This window comes from Astyanax mexicanus, chromosome 22, assembly GCF_023375975.1.
Source record: "Astyanax mexicanus isolate ESR-SI-001 chromosome 22, AstMex3_surface, whole genome shotgun sequence".
Classification (NCBI taxonomy): Eukaryota; Metazoa; Chordata; class Actinopteri; order Characiformes; family Acestrorhamphidae; genus Astyanax; species Astyanax mexicanus.
In genome coordinates this window covers 28,359,213-28,377,097 of record NC_064429.1, presented here as the reverse complement: position 1 = coordinate 28,377,097, position 17,885 = coordinate 28,359,213, and the positions used below count along the sequence as shown (strand labels likewise).

At 37.8% G+C, this 17,885-nt stretch overlaps 1 protein-coding gene and 1 long non-coding RNA gene across 4 annotated transcripts in view; one reads left to right on the top strand and one right to left on the bottom strand.

Annotated features, from left to right (window-relative positions):
- LOC125786990 (uncharacterized) overlaps positions 1 to 17,885 on the bottom strand; it is a 234,285-nt gene that overhangs the window by 196,895 nt on the left and 19,505 nt on the right. The gene's annotated exons all lie outside the window — the stretch shown is intronic.
- ddx31 (DEAD (Asp-Glu-Ala-Asp) box polypeptide 31) overlaps positions 102 to 17,885 on the top strand; it is a 43,883-nt gene continuing 26,099 nt past the window's right edge. The window contains exons 1-15 of one of the 3 annotated variants that reach the window (XM_049470702.1): positions 102 to 203; positions 420 to 531; positions 991 to 1,250; positions 2,506 to 2,581; positions 3,086 to 3,129; positions 3,231 to 3,301; positions 4,084 to 4,148; positions 5,968 to 6,012; positions 6,155 to 6,196; positions 7,714 to 7,778; positions 8,011 to 8,130; positions 8,224 to 8,330; positions 9,607 to 9,854; positions 11,474 to 11,635; positions 13,984 to 14,043. In XM_049470702.1, coding sequence (XP_049326659.1) covers positions 442 to 531; positions 991 to 1,250; positions 2,506 to 2,581; positions 3,086 to 3,129; positions 3,231 to 3,301; positions 4,084 to 4,148; positions 5,968 to 6,012; positions 6,155 to 6,196; positions 7,714 to 7,778; positions 8,011 to 8,130; positions 8,224 to 8,330; positions 9,607 to 9,854; positions 11,474 to 11,635; positions 13,984 to 14,043 — 1,455 coding nt within the window. In that variant the 5' untranslated portion in view covers positions 102 to 203; positions 420 to 441. Of the gene's footprint in view, positions 204 to 241; positions 333 to 419; positions 532 to 987; positions 1,251 to 2,505; positions 2,582 to 3,085; positions 3,130 to 3,230; positions 3,302 to 4,083; positions 4,149 to 5,967; positions 6,013 to 6,154; positions 6,197 to 7,713; positions 7,779 to 8,010; positions 8,131 to 8,223; positions 8,331 to 9,606; positions 9,855 to 11,473; positions 11,636 to 13,983; positions 14,044 to 17,885 lie in introns of those variants that run through there. The other 2 variants (XM_049470700.1, XM_049470701.1) reach the window with 2 other exon arrangements.

The following is a 17,885-nucleotide window of genomic DNA, read 5'->3' as shown; positions in this document are numbered from 1 at the left end:
TCTTAGATATGTGCTTTATATACTTTAAAATATACTTTATGTTAAAATTAACCACAATAAAATATTTTACGTCTTTATTGCACGATTTTGAACGGACTTTTATTTTGACGTGTACCCAACCCGGAATCGCTGTGCTGTTTTCGGTAGGAGAGAAACACGTGGGGAAGTGGGGATCTGATGTGGTGGATTTCTGGCTGATTACGGTAATAAACTGTGTGTTGGTGTTCTCGCTGAGATTATCTGTGTGCTGATGTTGTGTTTTAGTGTGTTTAAGTGTGGAATTAGTGAGTTATGCTGTTTGTTAGTCAGTAAGTGGGTAAACTGCAGTCTTGGTATGTTCATCTGGAGTTCCACACTTTCCAATCATTTAAATAGTTTATTACTAATTAGTTATAAATCATGTGTTTTTTGTGTTGCAGTTGCAGTGTCTGGTTCATCACCATGGCTGATGGCATGCTGATGCTCAACATCTCAGAACCGTCATCTAAGTTTAATCGCAGCTCAAAACAAAAACAACACAAATGGACAGGGGTGAGATCATCCTGCATTGATTTAATATTATAGAAGGGTCTCTTATGGACTCGCAGACTCTATTAAATATTCTCTCAATTTAATTTTTATACTTTGACACTTTATAGCCACTGTATTTGTGTAATCTAGATGTTGCTGTAAATATTACAATCATCTCTAAATTCACTGCCATCTGATCAGCTCTTTACCATATAAGAGCACTTTGAATTTTTTTTCCCCAGGTTTATTTATTATTTTTTCGTGTAATAGTACATGTAATAATCCAATCCAGTCAAATAAAACTAAGCAGAAAACAAAAAAAAAGGATAGAGCACTTTGAATTTAAATAGCATAAAATACAATACAGGTACAGGCAAAGCCCTAATATGTTTTTATTTGAGTCAAGGCAAGTGAAAGAAGTGCGTACAACTTTGTCTTGAGCATATGTTAGCTTATGGTTGTTGGTGTTATTTACAGAAGAAGAGTGAAGCTGGGAAAAGGAAGGCTTCATTCGGAAACTCTGAGGAAGTCTCTCCAAAGCAGAGGAAGTTTAACCCCGGTGGCCAGAACGTCCAGAAAAGTAAAGAAAATGTGCATCAGACAACAGTCCCTGCAACAAAGCCATCAAAACCTAAACCATCTCCAAAGAAAGTTCAGAGAGATGGAGAAGAGCACGACAGAACTTTCGCCAAGACGTCATCTCTCTTCAGGAATAACCCTGAGATCCCAGAAATGCTCAGGTCAGTGAAAAGTAAAATCTTTCCCTGGTTATTGGTAGGGGTGGGAAAAAATATCAGTATCGCAATATATATCATGTATATCATATCGTATCATTTTACTTTATCTACACATTATCAATATGTATCATCAAATATGAATATTTTATTGAAACATATGAGCCCTAAACTCGACTCAAATTAGACTTACTTAGGTTACTGCTGTATTACTCCACATGGTGGCGCTAATAATAAATGAGTAGGGTAAACCTGCGGTGAAGAATATTGTTTTTCAAATTCTGTGAAACTGACACCAATAATCCATAATTCCTAGTTTTTGCTTATTTAGGAGTATTTTATTTTCTTCAGTAATACAGATGCTGTAAGAATTGTTTAGTTTTATTCTATAAACTACGGACAACATTTCTCCCAAATTCCAAATAAAATGATAGTCATTTATTGCATTTATTTACAGAAAATGAGAAATGGCTGAAATAACAAAAAAGATGCAGACCTTTCAGACCTCAAATAATGCAAAGAAAACAAGTTTATATTCATAAAGCTTTAAGAGTTCAGAAATCAATATTTGGTGGAATAACCCTGGTTTTAAATCACAGTTTACATGCATCTTGGCATGTTCTCCTCCACCAGTCTTACACACTGCTTTTGGATAACTTTATGCCTTTACTCCTGGTGCAAAAATTCAAGCAGTTCAGCTTGGTTTGATGGCTTGTGAGCATCCATCTTCCTCTTGATTATATTTCCTCTTAAGGTTTTCAAGTGGTCTCTTATTTTTTCCAGAGCTGTATTTTTGAGGCTAATTAATTGTTATATTATATTCAAATCTTCAATCTCAGCACAACAAAATATCATAATTTTACCCCAATACAGTGCAGACCTACCCCACAATATTCAGATTTGGTATTCAGATTAGGACTTTTCAGTATTTTCATATGAATTACCTGTAATAAACCTATGTTTTAGCTAGCCACGCATTGACCAGTGCATCAGTTAAACCACACACAGACAGAGATCTCCCACACTATTATTAAGAAAACATTTTCTTTCCTCTTAAACAGAACGGATCTACTACATAATGCTGTTAGGTTATCTTTATGGCATGATGACAAAAACAAATTACAGTAATATTGTCAATTGCATTTATTCCTAGAACTATATGTCACTCAATTAAAATCTATAATTGTGACAGGCGTAGCTTCAGTAAAGGCATTTTAGTTTAATTGACTCTTGGTCTTGGTTCTGCTTGGTTCTCTTGTAGTCCTGCTGTAACTCAGGTGAAGGAGAAGATGTTCACTGGTAACACATTTGAAGAGCTGGACCTGCATCCTCACTTGGTAAGATCACTTACTATATGCGGGTCTATCAATTTATGGATTTTAGCAACCACGACAGATCCCATAGCAACCAAGCTGTGTGATGCTGCACTACATGCAAACATATTATAATCTGATCTATGTGAATACATTATTTAGCAACACCATCACAACCACCATGGACACCATGGCAACACCTTAGCAACACTTCAGCAACCATTTAGAAACAACAAAGCAAAAAAAACATACCAAAGCAACACCTTAGCAACCGCCTAGCAGCCACCTTGCAACCACTTAGAAACAACATAGCAACCAACATGTACACCATAGCAACCATCTAGAAACCTTAGCAACACCCACTACAGACGCCATAGAAACCAGTCACGAATTAGCGATGCAATCACACTCTAGTTGTTAATGTTGATCTAATGAAACAAGAATGTGTTCTAGTATAAAACAGTGCTGGATTAGACTAGAATGAAGTAATCTCTCCCTGAATTTCTCATTTTCTGATTTTTTTCACAGGTTGCGACACTCAATAAAGTGTTAAATGTGACCAGTATGACCAGGTAAGGCAAAATCTTCTTATAGTAAAAAACGTTAGTCAGTATTTTAGCTTACAAGCTGCATTCTTTTTTGCATTCTTACATGTGTCATTGTTTGTTTGCAGTGTGCAGAAGGAGACCATCCCAGTGCTCATGGCAGGAAAAGATGCTGTGGTTCGATCACAGACAGGATCAGGTAGGATTTTTATTTTATTATTATTATTTTTTTTATTGTTAAATTTGTTATGTTCATGTTCATTTATTTTTAGTCACTATAATTTCATTATGATCAAGGCAAAAATACAGTCAGCAAACAAAACATAGTGTGCTGACAGTAGTGTTAAATGTTTTTTTTTTGTTTTTTTTTCAGTAATTCAGTGATTTGACTTAAACATTTAATATTGTCTCTGCAAGTGTGAGTAGTAGCGATTAGAAATAGAAAGGGTAAATAACCTACTTTGTGATATAACTATAATAATATTAAAATGTGAAAACTTAACTGTTCCTGTGTCCCAAAAACCCATATTCAAACCAAACACACTGCACTGTTGCATCCCTAGTAATTTTGTTTTTGAGTGGTATTAAAAAAATCTTAAATTTAATTTCTCCATATCTGCAGATAACCTGAAGTGTGCACTCTTTTTATTTTTTATAAATATTGTAAAGAGCAACGTTTGCAAACAAAATTTCAGTTGCTGTTACTCCAGCAAAAGCATGATCACCTCTTTTTTTATACACCTCTTCCAATACTTTTATCCATATAGCGTTTACAGATTTCTACGTGTAAAATACTGGATATGACTACTGTCACACAATCCCTAGGAATATCTCTTTTCTTTACGAACATGAAAGTGTTGATTACAGGTTAGAATCGGGGTCAAATTCTCTTAAGTGATGGTTTGTCTAAAGTTTCACTGCGGTGCTCTTAAAAATTCATGGGCCAATAGAAGCTAACTGGTCTTGTCTTTGCTTGTTTAGGAAAAACTCTGGCTTATGGGATTCCTCTGGTTCAGTCCCTACAAGCAGTTCAACCCAAGATACAGGCAAGTTTGAGATTTTATTTATTTATTTTTTATAACTTCATTTTTTTTGCGAGTTTAGAATCCTTTAATGTTCCTAAAATTGTCAGTGCGTCTTATATTTCTGTGCGCCTTATGTATGAATTGAATTTTACCAGTCAGTTTGTAAGGAGCAGTAAAGCCACTCTGTTGTTCAGGAGTTTCAATTTAGTTCTCCAGACCATTGGCTGGAGCAGCATTAGCATTAGCTGCTAACCATGCTAAGCACTAGCTCTTTCACCATTATTCAGAGGTGAGTATATCGGACTGTAGCCTGTGTGTTTACCATGTTAAAACAAGCTATGTAGAACGAACCACTTATATCGCTCTGGCTTATCAGAAAACTAAGTTGCTCAGTGTAGCGCTGTCTGGCGGCATTTACTAGCGAATAGCTGCTAATGCTAATGCTGCTGCACCCAGCCTTAGTGTAAATCTGGAAATCTAAGCTTACTGTAAATAAACGGATGCGCTGTACTCACACAAATAAACTGTTTTCAGGAGAGGAATTTGTGTAGATTAACATCCAGTGCTCGTATATATATATATATATATATATATATATATATATATATATATATATATATATATATATATATTCTTTTTTTTTCAGAATTACATTTTTTTTTGTCTGCAGTTATTTGTGAAACATGAACATGAACTAGAATAGACCTGTTTTATTGTGCAAATTCAAACCTGGGGTCATGCTGTTTCACCCTCAGCAGCCGGAGCCCAAGAGTTGGCCATGCCAACTGTATCTGTTCTTCCGAATGTGTGTTCTCTGTAGTGATGCTGCATTGGTGGCAGTTAAAAAAAAAGAGGTGGTGTCTGACTTTGCATGTATTGTTTTATATAATTTTTATTTACATTTTTTCCCCCACATTTTTTCCCCAATTTACACGGCCAATTATCCAACCAACTCATTAGGACTCCCCATATCACTAGTGATGCCCCAACACCAGAAGGGTAAAGACTAGCACATGACTCCTTCGATGCATGTGAAGTCAGACTCCGCCTCTTTTTGAACTGTTGCTGATGCAGCATTGCTAAGTAGCATCACAGCGCACTCTGAGGAAAGCGCAGCGACTCGGTTCTGATATATCAGCTCACAGACGCCTTGTGCTGATCAACATCACCCTTTGGAGTGATGTGGGGAGAGATTGCTATCTACCCACCCAGAGAGAGCAAGACCAATTGTGCTCTCTCAGGGCTCCGGCAGCTGATGGCAAGCTGCATGAACAGGATTTGATCCGACGATCTCTTGATTATTATAGTGGCAGCGCTCACTAAATTAAGGAAGAAAATTTAATAAAAATGCAAAAAAAAGTAGTGTATGAAATAGCAACCAGTACACTGATTGTAATTCTGTGATTGAGTAATTAGAGGTTCTGGCATCTTTCCTATCTGCAGAAATGCAGAAAGCTTTGCTTTATTCTCTTTCTGTCCTGCTCTACTACCTCCCAAAATGAAACTGAACGTCTGCTGCTATTCCTCAGTGAGGAACAATCTGATCTGCAGCGTCTGTTTCAGAATCAAATAGGTAGATGTTCAGCTGGGACTAGGTAGAGATAGGATTAGAAGGTGTTGTCACATCAGATGTGTTCTTAAAAAGCGTTTTCATGAAAGCAATGAACAGAACTGCTGTGGGATGAGTGCTGTCATACTGTCATCACATAATACTGATGGGTCCAGTGGGTGCTCCAGTGGTTTGGCTCCATTACTTGATTTAGTGCTTGTTAGATTTTATTTCTTTAACATGCAGAGGTTTATTTTAATTTATTAATTTATTTTCTGAACCCCGTTTCAGAGATCAGATGGGCCGCTGGCGGTAGTGATCGTACCTACGAGAGAGGTAGGCTGTTTAATATGTTTGAATACAGCCACTCTCTTCTGTGTCTGGATGTGTGTGTGCTGTTCATTAAAAGCTGCCTAATATTTTTTTTATATATAAACTAGCCATGTGTTTTAACTTCAAGCCATTTGTTGTTCCCTAGCTGGCCCAGCAGAGCTTCCAGATTTTTCAGAAACTTCTAAAGGTAAGATTTTTTCATTTGGCAGGGAAATGAACCACTTCAAAGAAAGAATATAAAAAATGGAATTTTAAATCCCTGTTAGAAATGAATAATCATTTTATTTTATGAATTGTACTTATTTGTGTCTTACCTTTTTTATCTTGTCTGTGCAGTACCTTTTTTAAATGGAAAAATATATAGTATGTTCACACACATCTCGCCTACTGTATACATTTGCCAAAATTGAATTCTTCCAGACTATGAAGAAACACATAAAGAATCATGTAGTAATTTAAACGTGTTAAACAAACCAAACTACTCTGTGAAACAGCATTTAGGTGCTCTTATCTGGGGAGATGTTATCTTGCAGTTTCTAAGCCTGGTACCTGTAATGAATGTATCCTGTACAACAGAGGAAACTGTTGATCTTCCTTTCCTGGGACAGTCCTGCTGAGAGCCAGTTTCATCATGATGTTTTTAAGTGTATTACTTTTTTGATTTACCTTACTCAAATATGGCTATTCACTGTATACCAACTCTACCTCTGCACAACTTTAACACAGTTTAGCACAGCTGTTAACTGAAAGCCTGAATTCCAGGTGACTCAACCTCATAAAGCTGATATGTAAAACTGTCTCTATCTGAGCTGAAAGCAATGGGTGGTCAGCAAGATGCGATTCTGCGATTCCTGTCAATGGGATACAGTTGGTTTGTGGGCCAGTTCCTCTGCAGGATCTATAACATGCTGGGCATCACATGAACTAGTAGGCATGTAACCAATAGCTATTTTTATTATGTTATTATTCAGAAAGTTATGCAGTAAATATTAACTCCAAACCATGATATAGACTAACACATACTGGGTAGTGGAAACATTTGAATCACAATTTAGAATTTAGGCCTTTTCAAACCCAGTAGTACACGTGAGACAACACACAAGAGGAGGTGGTCTCGGTCCAAATGAACTCTAGAGTGGTTTGTTTGTGGAGAGAACCTGATCCAACTTTGATCCAAACTGATTATAAATAAACTTCTCAAGTTTAAGCGAAACTGCTGTTCAGGTGCAGTTTAACCTGATTTATCTACCCAGATAATTACTGCTGCTCCATGCTAAGCAGTTTTCACACTGAACGCCGTATGTGCATTACTTACTACTCACGTGACTTCTCATTAAAAAAAACATTTGTTTGAAAGCACAGTAGCAAATTTTTCAGCACTTTTTATTTTTGTGTTAAAGCAGCTTCACTCTGCCCAGATATTCACGCTGGTCTTTAAAACAGGACTTTCTTGTTGTATTTACCTTCTTGCTCTGACCAATCAGAGAAGACAACTCGTGTGATTTGAGCTTTGTGCCTGTGTGCAAACAAAAAAAAAATAGGTCTTAGTAAACTGCTTCAGACCAGAGCAACCAACTGCAGGTGTGAACAGACAGTAATCTATGAGAACATCTGAGCAAAGATGTAGATTAACTCCTGCAGTGCACTGGAATGTGGAAACATCTAATTTGAGATGTTCCTCCGTCTCTTCTTCTTTATTTGCAGCCCTTCACCTGGATAGTACCTGGTGTGCTGATGGGAGGCGAGAAGAGGAAAGCAGAGAAAGCCAGGCAAGAGTCAAGAGTAACATCTAAATGTTTCACATTCTGCAGATAGGATTATCGATATAGATGATTTAACACTATAAAAGAAGGTTTTTGTGTTTTATTGATTTGGGCTGTTTTTTTTTTCTCAAAGCATCTTAGATGTTTTGTATAGGGTTTATGATCCTTAAAGTTTTAAAGGAAGCATCTTTTGGGGAAACCCTGCCCAGACGTTAACTTCTCTGCCTGTGTGTTTCAGACTGAGGAAGGGAATAAACATCCTGATCTCAACGCCGGGCCGGCTGGTGGACCACATCAAAAACACTCTCAGTATTGCCTTCAGTGCTGTACGCTGGCTCGTTCTGGACGAGGCAGACAGGTGTGTGTGTGATGAAGAGCGGAGACAGAATCTCATTTATGATTTATGACATGCATTTTAGAGACAACAGCTTCTGCTCTTTGGTTTTGATAGGACTTTGGACTTGGGCTTTGAGAAGGATCTGACTGTAATACTGAATGCGCTGAATGCTGCAGGAACTGCCAGGCAGAACGTGCTGCTGTCTGCCACTCTTACTGAAGGTAAGCCTGGCTTTAGCAGCCTGAAGCTGGGGAGTGAGGTACCTAACCTAATGCCATTGACCCACTTCTTCTTCTGCCTGTGAGTGTAGTGGATTAGACACCTGCAATTATCTGTGACTAATGATACTGTTAGCCTTTTGTTAGCATCGCTGAAGGATTATTAGATATTTAATAGGGGCTGTACCATTTAACATCTCACCACTCTCATCAGCCTGAAGGTGTATTTACTTTACTATGAACCATATTCCAGCGAAGCCTGTTTTTACTAATCGGTTATTAATTACATTGTAAAAAGCATTTGGAATTATATGGTAGGCATTTGCTTAGCTGTTGTATGGGCATCCCACAAGGCTCTGTTTTAGGACCCATTTAATTATGACTACCTATGAAAGTATATGTACTTTTGTGAGTGAAGAAATTACTACAATGTGTAAAGGGTTAACAGATGCTTGTATAGCATGTCTGACCACAGTTTAGAAGGGCAATGTTTTTCAATCAATTAATTAATCAATCGATCAATGAATCAATCAATCAAATTCAATCAATTTACACTTGGGAATACACTGAGAGTAATCAAGCATTGACAACTATCAATGCTTGATTAGTCAACTATTTAATTAGGTTATGCTGAAATAAGGAACTTCAAATACCAAACAGTAAAAATCTAAAGGTAAAAGCATTAAAAAACAAACAATTAAGATTTAATTAAGAAGAACTGAACTAATTCAGAATAAAAGGATAAATGGACGGGCTACAATTTAAAGCAGTCCAATAAAGAGACAGAAAAATATGAGTAATAAAACAACAAGAAAGAAAAAAAAATAGAAGATTAAACAAATTATGTAGCAAATAAATAACCCTAAAACTATGAAGAAAGTAAACCGTAGAGATTAAATTAAAAAGGTGAAACAGGAAATAAAATAAATAAAAGTATGAAATCCTTTTCACAACTAAAATAAGTAAAAGGACAAATAAATAAATAAATAAGGTTAAAAGGCCAAAAGATAAAACAGAAAAAATAAAAGTATGAAATCATTTTCACAACTGATGCATGTGAATATTTCCCTCAGTAAACTAGAGCTGTATTATGTAGACTCTAGACTGCTTTTGCCACATGATCTAAATTCAGTTGTAGTTTAGGTTTTATACCCAAATGGAATTTCTCAAGGGTCAGAATTTAATCAACCAAAAATACTTAAAGGGACAACTGATCTGTACTGCCTTTAAAATGTTCCTCTGTGCTCTATTTTCTTTTTTTTTTTTTTTCTCCCCCCAGGACTGTCCCGATTAGCCAGTATAAGTATGTCGGACCCGGTGTATATCCAAATTTCAGAAGGGGATGGGAGTTCTAAATCAGCTAAGCCATCTTCCACAACTTCAGAGCAGTCTCCTGATTCTCAGGCTGACCTGCAGGCGGTAACCGACAGCTACGCCATTCCTGAAAAACTGCAGCAGCATGTGGTGGTGGTGCCCAGCAAACTGCGCCTTGTCTGCCTCGCTACTTTTATACTGGCCAAGTGTAAGGTAAGTACTGAAATGATCCTTTAGGGAATACCACCCAACCCTAGACTTTCACCAATCAGTAAAATAACTGAGTAAGAATGGGAACCATGACAAAATATTGCGTTCAAAAAATATGGGAAAACTGCTTTTAAAAATTATAATCTAAATATCAAATTTGTACATTTTACCTTTATATTTTATGGCATTTAGCTGACACTTTTATACAGAGTGTTTCCTATTAAAGGTTATTCCTATTAAAGAGATGGATCGATGTAGTGTTAGGAGTCTTGCCCAAGGACTCTTATTGGTGTAGCACAGCATACACCAATAACATAGACCAGGAATTGAACCCCAGGCTACCACATGATGTGGTAGATCACTAGAAGGTAGTGGTGTTATCCACTGTGCAATACCAACCAACATAGATCTTCCTTAAGTTAATAGAATCCATTTTTTCAGGTTATTAGTTTCTGAGCTTTAGTGCAGTTTGGTTACGCAACAAGACAATTATCCAGAGTGGTTAAAGCTGATGTTTTGGGATTTAGGGGATTTAGGGCCCTCTCTGGTGAGAATGGGTAACTCCTCCGAGCACGCAGAAGAATCATTTTAAACTGGGCGGATGTGATTGGGTCTCCTTTCAGAGTGAGGGGATGAATCCGATTCCAGGTTATGTTCAGTGAGAGAGAGAGAGAGAGAGAGAGAGTGCTCAGTCAGAAACTTCACTTCAACTACACACTTTGTTTTTACTATGGGAGAGTGAGCTACTGAGCTCTGCGTTTCCCCTTCTGAAGTCTCCAGTGCTCCACCAGCCGCTCGCATTCAGTAAAACTGAGACAGATCCTCTTTTAGAGGCTGTACATGTGACGTAAGTACGTAAAGACGTGTGACGCGGCCAGAACAATTCCAGCTAAAAGCAGCCAGAGACGCCATTGAATGAATTAGAATGAATATATTAGGCTTAGCAGGGATGGTTGTTTCAGCACACTGGTACCATTCAAACACAATATTTTATCCATATTCTTCTCCGCTCAGAAATGCTTCTGCTTTCAGTTTAGAAACAAATTAATAAGGACTGCCGCTTCAACTAATAAGAAATTACCTTTTTTATTCTTTATTCAGTCCCAACATAAATGTTTCTGAACATTTGGCCACAATGTCTCCATTGATTGTTCATGCTTTGATGAAACCTTGGTTGGTCTACATACATTCCTAAATCGTCCTAAGCAGTAAAGCTCTAGAATGGGCCAATAGCAACAGCATATTTTTAAAAGCATTAGTCAGCTGCAATTCTAAAATTACCAAACACTTCAGTATCTGTTATGCCATTGTGCAGATAATGTCATGCAATTTGCCTTTGAGGTACTTTTTATATTGTGTAGTCTTCCCAAAGATATAACGGACACAGGAACAGCAGGTGTGACCTCAAATAGTCTGTAAAGTGATGCAAGTGGGCACCTTTCACAGGATGCTCCAAAAACAAAGTTCCAGATATGCAGGAGATAAATGTTAGCTTAGCTTTTAATGTGGACCATAACACACATTGTTCCTAAATAGATTAAGCAGTAAAGCAAGAATAGTTTTAAGAGACTGAAGAAAGTTTTTTTTTTATCTTTAATGACTCATTTTACTGTCTTTTTCAGTTTCAGCATGGTCAGAAGCTCATCGTCTTCGTGTCCAGCTGTGAAGTGGTGGAGTTCCTGGTCACAATCCTTTCCAAAGTTTTGGAAAGCGAACCCGACACCACGTCCAAACGCCAGCAGCCAATCAACTTTCTCCGGCTTCATGGTAACATGCAGCAAGAGGTGAGATTGCCTGTGTCACGAAATTGGAACATCTAAAAAGCTGTTGGAGTTGGAGTTGAACAATGCATAGTAATGTGTGTATTATTAAAAAGTAAAACCTCTTTGAAAATAATGCATTCAGTAAGTTTCCTTCAACTTAATTACAATATTTAAGTATCTTTATTATGATTTTGTGTGTTTTCACACTTGAAAGTCCGGACTGGAGACAGAGCCAGGGTTCATGTGTTTGTTACATTGTATACTATACATTTGGGCTGGTTCGTTTTGTGAAGTTTTCACAATCAGTGATGGTTTGGAGAGACATGTCATCTGCTGGTGTTGGTCCACTGTGTTCTGTGAAGTCCAAAGTCAGTGCAGTGTCTACCAGGACTTGAGAGGAGATGCAAATTTCATTTTCCAGCAGGACTTGGCACACTGCCAAAAGTACCAGTTGGTCTTCTGTAATATTATAATATATACAACCCCTGTATATAAAAACAGTCTGGTCTTGGTCAGTTTAGGTCAGGTGAGTACATAGTGCCTCACACTATAGACACAAATTCATTCACATACTGTATGTCACCCAGCTGCAAACCCCCAGTATGGAAACACCGCAGCCTAAAACGAGGGGCCGCTTGCTGCCTAGGTAGGGTCATGCCGGCCAGGACCAGCTGGTGGAGTGGCAGCAACAGTCGGGTGCCCCGTGGCAGTGCCAGGGGACGCTCGCAAACACAGGCCACCCTGCCCGGGTCCCAGCCCTCGCCACCTCCCACCCCTCCCACGCTAATGGACATGGCTTGGTCCGTCCATATGGCCCGAGCAGGCCAGCGGGCTCAGGAGGGCCCTGGCGCTCGAGGCCTCTCTGCCTGTCCCTCCTAAGATATTAACGAGAGCGGCTCCAGCAGCCAAGGCAGCCAGCAGCGTTATGGATGGGTTTGGTAATGGGACAGCACAGGCCGGGCGCTGCCCGTCTCCTCCGATGAGGAGAGCTGCAGGAGATGCACAGCTGTTCCAGCATACACAACAGATTGTGCTCCACACAGAGAAAAAGAGAGAGAGAGAGAGAACGAGGTAGAGAAAGAGATGTGTGCTGCCTGTCTCTGTTGTTGGCTGGGCACTCATCCAGGCACTTCTTCTTTCTCCTCTTTGTTCCTGTTGGAAGAAGTTAGCCAGCATGTCTGATTCCTTGCAGCAGGTAGCCTATCCTCTTTCTCCCGATGTTGATGGTACAGGGTGGTATTCTAGCTTAGAAGTGTTGCAGTCGTGAAAATGTACTTGTCATGTAACTAGTAGGGTTTTTAATTCTTGTTTACATAGTTTTGCAGAGCGAAAATAATAATCTTAAAGAGTCTAAATATATATTTTCAATTTGGCCCAGACTAGGTTTTCACTATGACTGAGAGAGTATTTATGTTTAGTTTGTACAACTATTTATGAGATATTATGAGATATTGTGGGAAAACATTATTATGTGAATGCAGCAAATACACAATATGTGTATCTTTAGTATTAACCACAGGTGGGTAAACAGTTACTTTAACAGGCCCACCAAGAGGCATTTTTTATGTGTGTGGTATGGTTTAAGAATGATGTAAAAAATATTACAGGAATGTTTTCCAAGTGCCTGATTTTGTAAATTTGTTTATGTAGATATGCAAAGACCAGTTGTGAGTTAACAACATATGGCTTCTTTCATAAAAGGCATTTTTTCACTACTTATATTACAATTTGCTTTTTTTTTTAAGACTTTTTTTTTTTTTCAAAAGAAGTTTACTGCTAACTTTTGTTTCACTACAGGTTTTTCACTAGACTTGTATGGAAGGCCATTTCCACCATTTGGTAAAAATTAGGGTCTCTACCAAATCACAGTTATGAGATGCTAAGTCATAATTATGAGATAGTAGGTCATAATTATGAAACAATACCCCTAGACTTAGTATCTCATAATTATGACTTACCATCTTATAATATTGACTTAGACATTATGACTTGGTGGAGAACCCTACTTTGTTTTCCCAAGTGGCGTCAATGGGTTTCAATAGACTTGAGCTTAAACCAAGGTATAATCTTCTCCACAAAAGTGTTAGGTTTCAGCATGGGCTTCAGCTTAGCAGAATCCTATGTGATCAGTTGTTTCAAGACTTTCCAACAGATTAAACAAGTGTAATTAGGTGTACTTTTGGTTGTTTAGACTGAAAAGACTACAGCTTTTTACTCACTGGTTTAACTTGGAAACAGCTCTGCCATGTTGCATTGCCTTGCATGTAGTTACCGAACAGTAACCATTCTGGTGTAAATAGAGCGTAATAGGTTAATATAACTTTGGAAGTTGATAATATAAGAGTATAACTCTGTTGTGTTGTGAACAGGAGCGGATGGAGGTCTTCCAGGAGTTCTCTCAGAGTAAGGCTGGTGTCCTGCTGTGTACGGTGAGTTTTTACCACAGTACATACTCTTAATTCTTTACTGAAAGTTAGCTTCACTTTCTTCTGTTTCGCTTCCTCTCTATCTCACTGTTTCTGTCTCTCCCTGTCACTCTATATCATCTCTTTCTTTCTTTCTTTCTTTCTTTCTTTCTTTCTTTCTTTTCTGTCTCTCACTTTCCATCAGCTGCTCACCCTGTTTGGCTTCATGCTCTCTAGCTTTCTAGCTTTCTGTTTTCACATGTTCCTTTTATTTTCTCAGTTTTTATTTCAGATTATTCCTTCCTTCCTTCCTGTGTCTCTATTTTCCTTTCTCTCTCTCCCTCTTCCCATCCGCTACTCACCCTGTTTGGCTCCATGCTCTCTAGCTTTTTGATTTCTTATCTTCTTTTTATTTTCTTTGTTTCAATTTTAGATTCTTTATATTTATTGTTTTTTGTACTATTTTCTTACTTTCTCCTTATTTTTCTTCTTTTTATCTTGCCCCTCTCTCTTTTTCTTACTCTATTCTTACTTTGTTTCTCTCTTGTCTTACTGTTTTTCTCTCTCTCTCTTTTCCTTCTACCTACCATTATCTGCTCTTTTTCCTCTTTTTCTTGCTCTACACTCTTTATTTATTTTTTTTTTTTACCTGACCTTGTCTTTCCCTTTTAGTAAGCTCACTTTTTTATCTTTTTTATCTAATCCTGTATCTCACTTTCCTTACCATCTCACTGTTTCTCTCTCTCTCTCTCTGTCTCTCTCTCTCTCTTTTCTTTCTACCTACAATTCTCTGCTCTTTTTCCTCTTTGTTTTCTGGCCCTTTTTTATTATTATTATTATTATTTTTTTTTTACCTGACCGTATCTTTCTCCTGCACAAAGCTCACTTTCTTTACCTCTTTATCTAATCCTGTATTTCACTTTCTCACTGTTTCTCTCTCTCTCTCTCTCTCTCTCTCTCTCTCTCACTCTCACTCTCTCTGTACAGTTGCTCTTTCTCTCTTATCCTCCCTCCCTCCCTTCCTGGGCCAGCTGTTGGCTGTAGGGCCATAAGGGGAAGGCCTGAGGGAGGGAGTGGTGTGTTAGCTCTGGCGGCTGCGCTGCGTCTCCCCGGACTGGAGCTGCCAGGCCTGGCCTGCTCTCCTCAGCAGCGGCAGGACCGTCTCCCTGCGTATGAAAAGGTCTCGCAGCAACTGGCGCCCACTGTCTGCCTGCCAGGCCACCGTACTCTCTCTCACTCAATCACATATGCTTACTGCTCTCTGAAGAGCTCACTACTCTCACTGTCCTGAGACTCTGAAGCTCATTGGCCGAGACTCGAGTGCTTTACTAGAACCGGACTAATTGAGATGTGCAGTCAGTGATAGGGTCAGCTCTTTGGGGTCGGCAGCTATAAATGAGTATTATCAATATAAAGGCAGTTGTTAATTGAATTTAATTCAATTTAGCAGGTAACCTGTGCTGTATTATTTAATAAGACTGTCTTTTGCCTTTAAATTGCAGGATTTGACCAATATAGTATAACCTTTGAACCCTAGATTCAAAGTTTGCATGCAGACTTAAAGACCATTAAAGATTATATTTTCTGTTGTAACTCATAATATGATCACGATGTATCATTAGATATTAAGCTCTTGTCAACAGAGCTTCAGTCAGAATTTTCTTATTTGTGTGGTAATCTATGTGGGATGTAGCCTCCAAATCTTCCCACCGACATTCCAGCAGTCTCATTTCCACACCCTGGGTTGCCAGGTATAGACAATAGCACGAAAACAGTGTGCTGCAGCCAATGAAAATAGATAGGCTGGCCAATTTTCTGCTGAACAGGTAATCACTAAGCTTCAGTAAGGTTCGCTAACTATAACAGTGTAATTTAACACCACCACTAGCGTAGTAGAGATGCTGCATTTTGGACACTGGAAGGTGAAAATATAAAGCTCTGAAAAAAAATGAAGAGACCACTTCAGTTTCTGAATCAGTTTCTCTAATTTTGATATTTATAGATATATGCAGTGTTGGGCACGTTACTTTGAAAAAGTAATTAGTTATAGTTACTAGTTACTTCTCCAAAAAAGTAACTGAGTTACTAACGGAGTTACTCCACTATAAAAGTAACTAGTTACCAGTAAAAGTAACTATTGCGTTACTTCGCCCTGTAAAAATAAATAAATAAAGAATAAATAAAGAAAATAAATGATGTAATTACTATTATTATTAGAAAAATAACAAACAAAAATAAACCCAAAATGTTGACAAAAATATAGTCTAACGAATAAAAAAAAATAAGAAACGAAAAACTCCACAGGACCAAAGAAAATTACTAAGACATGTAATACTGAAAAAAAAAAACGGAAAAAAACAAATACACGTCTGGGGATAAAAATTAAACAAACCAAACCACACTCAAAGAAATAAATGTATATATAAACAAAACAAAAGAATGGACAAAAACAACAATCCGTTAAAAAAAACTCATTTAAATCCATTAAAAAACTCATTTAAAACAATCACAGGCTTTTTGCACAGAATAATAAAAGTTTCGGTTAGTTTCAGTTTCAAATCATGAAAACAGCTCACCAAAACCTCAACCTATCCTTTATATTTGACAATATTTGATTAACTTACAGGTCCTTACTTATTTTTATTTAACTGAACTGAGTTGTAAATTATTTATAGCCTCGCGTTGAATTCAGCTCCGCGCTGCGAAAGAGAGAGAGAGAGAGAGAGAGAGAGAGGCGCAGCGCATTTTGCCTGATTTCTCTTTATTAATTAACAGTACATTTGTTGGCTTTAGTAAGTTTAATAACATTAATTTTAGTATACTTGTCAGATCTTATTTATAAAAACTTTTTTTAGAAGACAGAGGTTATTCTGCGCGCAATGCCGCGCCGCTGCGCCAAGCACCACTTTGCGTGCCTGACATTTCAGAGCGCTGGACGAGATTTTAATTCATGAATTAATATATTTAATATTTTAATAAATTTGCCCTGGTGATAAGAAACGAATGCTAACATATAGCATTATATTTCTGTGTATTTCAAATGTTTTAACTTTTATATAATTGACGGGCAGCACCACGCGCCAGATTGACAATGTGCTTTGTTTTTCAGATATAAAAGTGAAATTCAGTTAAATAATAGCAAAGTTAACTAAAATAAATTTATGTTCAGTCAAAGTTATTTTCTCTTTTAATTTTCCATTTCAAAACTGCAGCATTTGAGTGAGAATAAGCATCTGTTGAAATTTTTAAACAGCAGAATGCCTAGTTACAGTTATTTAGTCTGTGTACTAAACATAAATATAAATCCTTATAACTGACAGAAATAAATATAACTAATAATAATTTATAGTTACAGTGCAGATTTTTAAGTATATATATTTTTTCATAGTTGATTGCTGAAGGCTCTGGGTGTGGTTTATTTTTATGTGGTAAAGATGTGATGGTATGGAGTATTTAGGAGCGCAGGGTGAGCAATCGCGCTAAGCTTTTTTCCGCCGCCAAGATAAAAACACGCCAGAAATTTACCTCAACACACATCATTTCCAGACCACCACGCCCATCGGTGTTAATATATTCCAAAGTCCAACGCTATTTTAAGGACGCGTGCAAGGCCTAAAAATAGACTGTTGACGGGTGGCAAAGCGCCACGCTACACGCCTTGTTCGGGGTGTATGATAGGGCTCTTTGTCTGTATGCGCAAAGTTAAAAAAGTTCATTCAGCTGCTAAAGTAACGTGCAGTAACGGGGTGTCGAAAATGGTAACGGCGTTATAGTTACAGTCAGAGTAATTAGTTAGATTACTCGTTACTGAAAAAAGTAACGGCGTTAGTAACGCCGTTTATTTTAACGCCGTTACTCCCAACACT